This window comes from Penaeus japonicus, unplaced genomic scaffold (genome assembly GCF_977035675.1).
Source record: "Penaeus japonicus unplaced genomic scaffold, GWHDUDI00000001_assembly GWHDUDI00000020, whole genome shotgun sequence".
NCBI classification, from domain to species: Eukaryota; Metazoa; Arthropoda; class Malacostraca; order Decapoda; family Penaeidae; genus Penaeus; species Penaeus japonicus.
The window spans coordinates 4,615,141-4,625,140 of NW_028234422.1; the positions used below are offsets into that span (position 1 = coordinate 4,615,141).

The following is a 10,000-nucleotide window of genomic DNA, read 5'->3' on the forward strand; positions in this document are numbered from 1 at the left end:
GCATATAAGTGACTCTAATTAACTATTATATATTTGATAATATAAGGATCTGCATGTGCATTATAAAGGTAATAATCTCAAGAAATTAATTTTGCACAACTTTTATTTTAAATTACCCACAAATACGACATTCCCGTTTTCTACGAAAACAAAATGTTCGGATACAAAAACGAACATCCTACTAACAACCTACACCTTACCTCCATCACCCACAAACCCACCCAAATCAAACCACCCCATACCCTTACCAAAAATCCACACCCCCCAAAAATAACCACCCGCAACAAAACCGCCCTCACCCCCCAAAAAACGCAAAATAAGCGTAAAAACTAGCACCATCACCCAAGGATCGAGACAGGGGCATCGAGCGAGAGGCGGCGTTCCGGTAAACAAGCGACCGACACTTCAACCTCAACCATGGCGACAGAGCGGTATAGCTTCTCCCTCACGACTTTCAGGTAATTATGGTGTATTTACGGGTCTCTCTTCGTCGCTTTTGGTCTTGACGAAGAGGGGGATGTATAGGGGTTCGGATTATTATGGTGGGTTGGTGGTTTTAAGGAGATTAAGGGCGGTATTCGCTGTTGAAGATGGGAGGGTGGGAAGAGGAGTTCGTGACTGGCATGTTTTGAACATCGGCTTCTCTTGTCATTCTTATTAATTTTGTATTTTGTGTTTTATCCCGTTAATTGTTGTTGATTGCTGGGTGAATTAGGACTTTTGTTATGTTCGTGTGTATATTATAGTGTTTTTGACTCCGGGCAGCGGATATATTCCGTTGTTTTTTTTTATTTGCAAGTTGTGTTGTTCAGGTTGTATCAGTATATTTGTATGAATTATTTATATTTTTTCTAAGCGCTAAGGGTGTAATACAAGTTTGTAAGTGATTTGATATGGTATATATTGAGTAATTTATGCTTGTTCAAGGATAAATACTACTGCTGAAACCTCTTTATGAAGTGAAGGTAAATTCAGAGAATAGATCTGTGTCATTAAACCCATTGAAATTGGTATTGACGGATTCCTTGTGATGTTTAGTTTGAATTTATAGTGGTTTTAGTCAACGGAACCCTACAATAATGACAATATTAGACCCCGTAGCTGGGGAGACAATGAAATGGCATATTGCTTGACCAGCAATTGCGGTCGCATGGCATGAAGTGATTTTGGGCATGAATTTTTAGTTCTGGTTCTGGGATGTAATATCACCCTTATGCAAGCAGATAATGAGCATTTTCAGCTGTTTGCAACATACTTGTTTACTGGTTGTGTTCGTAGTATTGCTATATTAATTAGTAGTTATCACAAGGGATCCACTGATACCAATTTCTATGAGTTTTCTAACACTAGAAATGAAAATTATTTAGACTAGGGCCATTTGATGCAATGCCATGGTATCCATGCTGTTTGCTCTGACAAAGGCCAGCAGACCACCTCCATTTACCTTCTGGCATGGTAGGACTTGGTTTGATTTGATTAATAGCACAAAGATTATAGAATTTTGTAATAGAAGTGAGCCAGTCACATAAAAAACCAGGCAGGAAGACCAGCCAAGCCATGACTTAACCCGTTAATGACGGGGCTATTTTGGCTCTTAACCCATTCACGCCGGGGCCGTTCCGGTTTTGCACGGTTGCAATACCGGGGATCTCGAACGCATAAGCCTAATGCCTCAAGATTCTCGGACGCACAAGCCGCGAGCCTGGGCTGCCCGCTCACTTAACCCGAGCGTGCGGCTTGCCCTCATAGCTCGTCCCGGGTGTCTGACACAAAAACCACAAAACATGAAATCATGCCAACCGGCTCCAATGGGTTAATGGTTGAAATGCCGGGATATTACTAACGCATAACGCCTTGGGATTCTTGGCCGCACTATCAGCAGCCGAGCGCTGTACACCAGATCACCCGGAGCGCTGGCCTTGACTAATTATCTCATTCCCAGCGTCTGACCCAAAAACCACTATACGTGGTATCTTGTCACCCGTTGTTAACGGATTAAATGTCACATCTACTGTCGTCAAGGTGTTAATCCTTACACAGCTATATCCCCCACCCCAGCTTTGTCTGTACCAACCAAACAAGAATGCCTCACACTCTTGTTTGAATGTGAAATTATAGAATGACCTTAGCTGTGCAGACATGCCTAGAGCACAGAAAGGGGATACATTGATTACTATAGTCAAATTTCAAAATAAGAAAAATAAAAAGGAAAGAATTATATATATATATATATATATAAATAAACATAAACAAAGGGTTTTGTTTTCTAAAATAACATATGATGACTGAGAAAAAAAAACTATCCTATTGAGAAACAAGTAATCCAATCTCAGTAACACTAGTAAAAAATAAGGTTCAAGTTTTAGTTTTGCATTTATTTTATGTAGCAGGAGTTTTTGGGTTTGTTTTTAATGGTTTTGGTGTGTTTTTAATGGTTGTAGATTCTATTCTGCAGCCTTATTAAGGTCTCCACAATTGTTTGAATCGCAAAAAAAAAAGTGTTTTTGATCTTTACCCTATGCAAAAAAAATCTTGTGTATGTATATATACACATTTATTTATTCATTTATGTTAATATTCATTTTATAAATATTTTTTCTCCCAGTACTAAAGATAGTTTGATAAAAATATTTTTTAAAGTTACTTCTTGTTGCCATATATTAGTTTTACAAAAAAGGTAGTAAAATATAAGATGGATATTTATTTATATGATATATCTAAGCAATATAACAAGATATGACGTAGAGAGAATGTACCGAGATGTGATTACTGACAGGGATATTTTCTTGTTTTGTTGTAGTTTTTTTCCATGGTATGTCTTGTAGTCAGAGGCAATAATTTGACTTCCTACACATTGCAGCCCTTCAGGGAAGCTGGTGCAGATAGAATATGCTCTGGCAGCCGTAGCAGCAGGAGCACCAGCTGTGGGCATCAAAGCAAAGGATGGCGTCGTCCTCGCCACAGAGAAGAAGCACAAGTCCATCCTGGTGGAGGAACATTCCATCATCAAGGTGGAGATGATCACAGACCACATCGGCATGGTCTACAGTGGTGAGTTATATAATGTTCACGCTACTAAGATCAGGGGTCTTCAAAGTAAGCGTGTTTGTGCGGGAGATATCTTTCAGTGATCAAAGTATGGGCTGTGAGCTTGTGATCAGTGCATCGCTGTGTCTCTTTCTTTCCATACAGGATAAAGAAAACAGTAAAAATTACAGTATATGGTACAGTCCAATAAGGACACGAGGGTATTACATGTACAACCTAACTGAACCGTGATGGGAAAAAGTCGTAAGAACACCAAGATTACTGTTGATATGATACTACATCTTTCTCATTGTCTTCTTGTTCTATTTCTTGTGCTTTTCTGTTGTCAGAATATTGTCAGCGACAACCATAATGCAGTGAACAATAGCTCTGATAATTTGCCTAAAGTCCCACAATGTTAAACTTTGCTTTCCCTTTTTGTGAGGAGAGAAATGAACTTTTCCTCGCTAAAAATAGCTGGTTCTATTACCTATTGTAAGTACTGGTATTATTCATTATAAAACTTTTTATTAGGGGGGGGGGGTAGCCTCCTCTCCCCCAAGAAAAGAAATGGTAATAAATAAGTAAATAAAGACATGGAACAGACCAGATTGATTAACGCAGTATATGAGATATTGAGAAAAGAGCATACACGTTAATGTGTTACACAGAAAATGGCAATTGGCTCTTTTGATTTTTGATATTTGATTATTGTAATATTGATGTTTTTTTTTTTTGTTGTTTTTTTCCCTTTTCCTTTTCATTGTCCTTTTCCTTTCCTACCAACTTTCCTCTTCTATTTAAACTTCCATCATAGAAATTGAAAGTGTCAGTTGCAAAGGGATAAATTGATTCCAAACACAAATAGATGGGAAGATGGGGTTCTGTCAAAGGGGCAGCCTGGAGGCAAGGGAACTAAATAAACCATTATTTTTCTATTAGCATTTTGAGTATCAACTTGCCCTTTCTCAGGAATCATCAGTGATACCTAGAAACATTTATCATGTGAACATCTAAACCTAATCATGTCTTAGATAATAATTTTGTTTATTTTTTTTCTTCAACCTCTTTCCATATGTTTTACTATAAGTAACCAAGATTGAGAAAGACCTTTTAGAAAAACTTAGTTCTAGCTTCTCTGACTCATTTCCATAGGTAATACTAAAATAAAATGCATTATTATTGTATAATGGTAAATTAGGCAAATATCCAATTGACAATTGCACTTCCCCAGTATGATTTTGTGTATGTTACCTACAAAAGCATTATACATTTTTAAGCAATGGATTAGAATGGGACATCAGCCATCAGAGAGAGGGAGATGGGTTTTATATGGGATATGTTTTTAGCCCCAAAGAAATTCAGATATCGGCAGCAAAACAACAGAGTTTTATTCTGTAATTGATTGTGTAATCATATCCTCTAACATTACAGTGGGTAGAGGGTTCGTTTTTTTTGAGGGCCCACTACATAAAGCTGGCATTGAGCTTGGGAAAATCTTGTTAGATCCATGAAGAATATGCCTTTAGTCAACAAAGTAAAGATTCATCCACTGTTTAGCCTTTTTGATTAATTAAGTTGCATGACACCAGTTATGCATTCTCTGAGAGATTTTGTAACATCAAAATTGAAAGTCATAGTATCCCATACAAGCATGGGATCATGAAAGAAAGAAAAAAGTAGAGATGCCATCTGGTTTCTCAGTCAAAATGACTATTTGGTATATTACATGCAGTATCTGGAATAGGGAAAAAATGTGTGCATTCATGTATATATATATCTTCTCTGACCTCCTGGGAGTAACCCATGCATGCCAGGGCTTGTATTTGCCAATGCTGCTCCCACAGGCTAGATAACAAGCTTGAGATCTCTCCCGGCGTGATGTCACTCTGTGCCTCTTGGAGGGCTTTTCACCCACCTGATTCAACGGGATAATAATATATGGTTTTTGTATCTGCTTACATTATTTTCACATGAAGATAAATGTGTCTTTACAATTGAAACTCCAATGAGAGTATACATACATAACAATGTAAAATGTATGTTTTGACGTAGACATCGTGATGTGACAGGACGTCATCCGGTGGGAGAGAAATATTCCCATGATGTGACATCACATCACCCAATGCCAATGGGTTAAGAGCTGGACCATTAACCCCCCTACAGATGCCATCTTCAGGGATGAACATGGTCCAAACCTGAAAATGTAATATAAAGAAAATGATGAGAGCTTTTCTGACTATCATGTTAGATTAGAAGACACCAAATAAAATCATGTAAAAGGCCATTGTCTCTTTTCATTGTGTTTAAGAACAAAATTTGCTGAAACAGATTATATTGTCAACAAAGGTCACCATTGTATGTCCTTGTTAGGTCCTCAGTTCTATAACACCAGATTACAATATCCATAATCATGCTGGAACTGTAAAAATAAATTCTCTACAGCATGAGGATTTCAGTACCATTACGAGTACCGTTTTTATTATCATTAGATAAGTGTATTTGTTATTTAGATGCCAGTGATGAAATAAGGAAGATGGACTAAATTACCCCTTAAAGAAACAGATCCATTAGATTTATCTTCATATTTTTGAGATTCTTTCTCTCTGCAAATGTGTTTATAATATTCTTACTGGAGTTCTAATGATTTTGCTTTTTTTCAAGGAATGGGTCCCGACTACAGGCTTCTGGTTCGCCAAGCAAGGAAAGTTGCTCAGCAATACTACCGCACCTACTTAGAACCCATCCCCACCCCACAGTTAGTACAACGTCTGGCAGCAATCATGCAGGAGTATACACAGTCTGGGTAAGCATTTTGTGTTGTGTTTGTTTAGTGTATCATAAGCAGGTGTAATTTGTTAAATGAAGGCTAGGTGAAAAAAAATAGGTTCCCATACCCTAGGTTTATTAATTTAGACAAATTTCCATCACTTTTTACATGAAACATGTTTCTTGCTATAGTACTCATGTGTACTGGAAGTAGAGGTAACTTGTGCATGTACATGATAAACCAGTGTTCTGGAAAAGTAGTGTTATTAGATTGCAATTTGGGAGAAAAACTAATCCTATTTTGTTTTAATTCTATAAAAAAATATTCTTTTCCATCTTACTGAATAACTTATTTAAAATTTATGAATTCCCAACATTGAATGAACTTGGAAATTTTTTTTGGTAATAGCTTATTTGTAAACTTGTATAATGGAGTAAAGAAGGTCTTGTGAGTATTATACAACAGACATTTTTCTCCAGCAAGAAGAACTATAAACTGTACATAAAACCTTTTCAGTGGTGTGCGGCCATTTGGTGTAAGCCTGCTCATATGCGGCTGGGATCTAGACCGGCCATACTTGTTCCAGTGTGATCCCTCAGGGGCTTACTTCCCCTGGAAAGCCACAGCAATGGGCAAGAACTTCATCAATGGGAAAACATTCCTTGAGAAAAGGTGAGAAGATAAATTTGATTTTATGTTTTGATAATTATGCATATCGCCTTTTACCGTTGTTTATCAGGTTGTTGAATTTCGTTTAAGGAATGAAAGTCGATCCCTCGCCATGAAAAAAACTCTTGAATTAAGAAAAAGCACGTAAGTTCGGTCAGCCAGAAGTCAAGCATCGTAATAAATTTATCTCTTTGCTCCAGATACAATGAGGACTTGGAGTTGGACGATGCCGTTCACACTGCCATCCTTACCCTGAAGGAAAGCTTCGAGGGACAGATGAGCAGCGACAACATTGAAATCGGCATCTGCAACTCGCAAGGTTTCCGAAGACTGACACCAGCTGAGGTCCAGGACTATCTGGCCAATATTGCATAATGTGTAGTTTGTATCATAGCTAAAGAACTTGAGTATGTAAGTCAGGAGAGAGTAATCTTTTTGCATTATTTTACAAGTGTATATCCTTGGTTGAATTTTCAGTGTAGGTTTCTATAAGCAAAGGTACTGCCCACCTGCAATCATCTTGCACCCGGTGGGAAATCCTGTTAGCAAGATTGATTGTATTTGTCGCTAACATTTTCATAAATAAATTATGCTCTCTTGTAAATCTCTTTTATTTTGTCCTGTATGAGTTGGTTGTCATTTAAACTGTTGTGTTCATACGGAGTTGATTTATTGCTCAACCATTAGTTTCCGTTCTAATCTCCATTGTAGAAGAGATTTTGACTTCTCTTTATTCAAAATATGATACTGAAGGATGCAGTATCACCTGACCTTTGATTTTAGGGCACAAGCAAATACAAAAAACAGGCCCGGCGAGAAGTGGCAACCCCCTACGCCGGGCCTATGCAACATTGCATCGGGAACATCACACTGGTGTATCACCCTGTCATCAGGCATTTAGCCATGTCACACGGGTGTGACACACCGTCATCATTGGGTTAAAGGAAACTTAATTTATTTAGTCTGTTTGAAAAACAAAAATAAAAGTAAAACATTAATTGGTGTAAATGATTATAAGGTTTTCTGTATTGCATATTGTCTTAAACTATATATATGTATATGGTTCAGCATTGGACTTGGCTTAGTGGAAGGCTGGAGGAGAGAATCAGTGGAGAATGACCTGCAACTTGCATTATCTTTCTGTGTGCCATATACAATAAAGAAATAGGTGATTTACTTGAACCAAAGTATCATTACTGGAAGAAAAAAATGGAAGTAAAGGATCAGTGAAGTAATAGAAAAGGCCATTATTTTGATACTATTTTTCCATATATAATACAAGCTCTGTCTTCGTAGGAAATTACTTTTTGAATATAACGTTATTAAATGCCATAACTGGTAATAATATTCTAAATATAAGGTATATATAGGATTCATTGTTTGTTACAAAATTGTATAATTGCAGCAGAAGGAAACAAGATTTTGCCCAATAGTATTCAAATTGTTTAGTTTTTTCTGTACAACAATGTTAAAGTGCAGAGTTTGGCCCATGTTATAACCTTAAGTTAGAAAGGCCGTCTATTCAGGGTTAACGGCCTCTACCTGCCTCAATATGTCCCTCAGATGAAAGCCCCAATGCAGTTCTTGGAAGAGAGCATGTGACAAGCAATCAAACAAACCTATAAATTAGGATTATTAATATTAACAATATAACTATCATTGTTGTCATTATCATTCTTTATAACAATTCACAACTGCTCGTTCGCTCATAGTAGAAGGCAAATAAACCGGAGTCTAGAACATGAAAAGCAAATAAATAGAAAATGGAGAAAAAATATTACAATACATAATTCAACATTATGGTTATTTCTTCTCAACATCTGACACTACCACAATGAGTCAGTAACTGCTTGATATGGAAGCATCTCCACTCAAAATAATGCTTCATACCACTATATCCACAATAAATTAATTATCATATTTATCTCATATGATTCATATTACAATATATATTTTCCACCTCTTGGTATGCTGGGTTCTCTATATTCAACTCTCTTAGTTGAATATAAAGAACCCAGCATACCAAGCTGTGGAAACTGGAGACACTTTAATGGATGTTGTGATTTCAAAAATGTAGAAATACAACTTTCATAGCGAAACACTTGGAATCTAAACATGGGATGACAATCATATAACAGTTAATTGCTTACAGTGCCACACATATGATGACCAAGAGAATCAACAGCTCAAGATGGCAGTTATTATCAAATTGCATTTTCCTCTTTGACGTGTTGTGACAGCACGCCAGACCAGGAGCCAAAATATTTATAAGACTACTATTGAATATTTATGAATTAAAAAAAAATACAGGAGGAAAGTATTTGTAAAAGGAAATTACTTTTGCATACTCGTGAACTAAAAATACAATAGGTATGTATAAACAGGATAAAGACCCATTACTCCTTTCACCAGCATTTAGGACCCGACTTGAGCAACTCCAAATACCGGAAGTCCAACCCCATATTTATTACAGAACTCCGAAGATCAAATTGAATGTTCGATCACCTTTCTTCCCGAGTCCACGCTTTCCTTTCAAACATATTTTATTGGAGATTTAGTGGTTTATACTGTTTATTAGTTGAAGGAAGACCATCTAATTAACATAATGCACGGGTTAAAAGGACTTTGCTTATGTCCGACGATTGCACGGTGCAAGGAATGGTGCAGCTTGTTTGTTCTGTGGCTGAGAATATAAGGGTCTATCACGTAAACATTGAGCTCCTTTCATGTCCTCTTGATTACACGATCTCGACTGGCCAGACATTGTTGTATTATACTTTTTTAATATAAAAAGTAGAAAGATCTAACTTTTCTTTTGCCTCTGCCAATCCGTATTACCACTCGCCGTGCTGTGGTTAATTTGGTAATGTAAGGTAATAAAAATGTTCATAGTTTACTTCACTTTTACCTTCACCCACCTTTATCAGATTCTTACTGTAAAATGAGTCTGAAATATTAAATTACACCAAGAGAAAATGTAGTAATAAAGATCTCAGATGTATTAATTCTGCAATTTACATATACAATTCCCTGTTTGCTTCATACTCTCGAAACAAAGAATCAGCTCCTATGACACTGTCTCACCCACAGAATCAAATAATACATACTAAATGATATGCAAATGATTTACAGTTAGCAGAATGCTCGTCAACTAATCCCTCTTTCCTTATAAACATTATCTTCCCTCTATTTCACATCCTGCATTTCCCTTTCCTTCTTTATATCATGTCTGTCTACCAATTATGTCACTCCTTTAGATAATCTACATTTACTCTTCGGTACAGTAGGTGTAATCCGTCATGGCTGATGTGTTCTATTACCTATACCCTACTTAAGGTGTGAGAGTGGTATGTACTAGTCTCCTGTATGTGTTATAAAGTTGAATGTCCATCGTATTATTGAACTGAACTGCATTGAACAACTTGCAATAATCTATATTTATTGTCCTTTGGGTTGTGTTTATAGATATGCTATTTGTGACTCTCATCCTTATGTATTTGATTATATCACATTCAGATTGACCTTGATTATCCT

General features: G+C 36.7%; 1 protein-coding gene across 1 annotated transcript; it reads left to right on the top strand.

The window, feature by feature from the left end:
• Positions 1 to 314: 314 nt before the first annotated feature.
• Positions 315 to 7,070, top strand: Prosalpha2 (proteasome alpha2 subunit). The gene is made up of 5 exons (XM_043013868.2): positions 315 to 458; positions 2,861 to 3,051; positions 5,692 to 5,833; positions 6,314 to 6,469; positions 6,667 to 7,070. The coding sequence occupies exons 1-5, from the start codon at positions 418 to 420 to the stop codon at positions 6,839 to 6,841; spliced, it is 705 nt and encodes a 234-aa protein (XP_042869802.1). The 5' UTR covers positions 315 to 417; the 3' UTR covers positions 6,842 to 7,070.
• Positions 7,071 to 10,000: the final 2,930 nt, after the last annotated feature.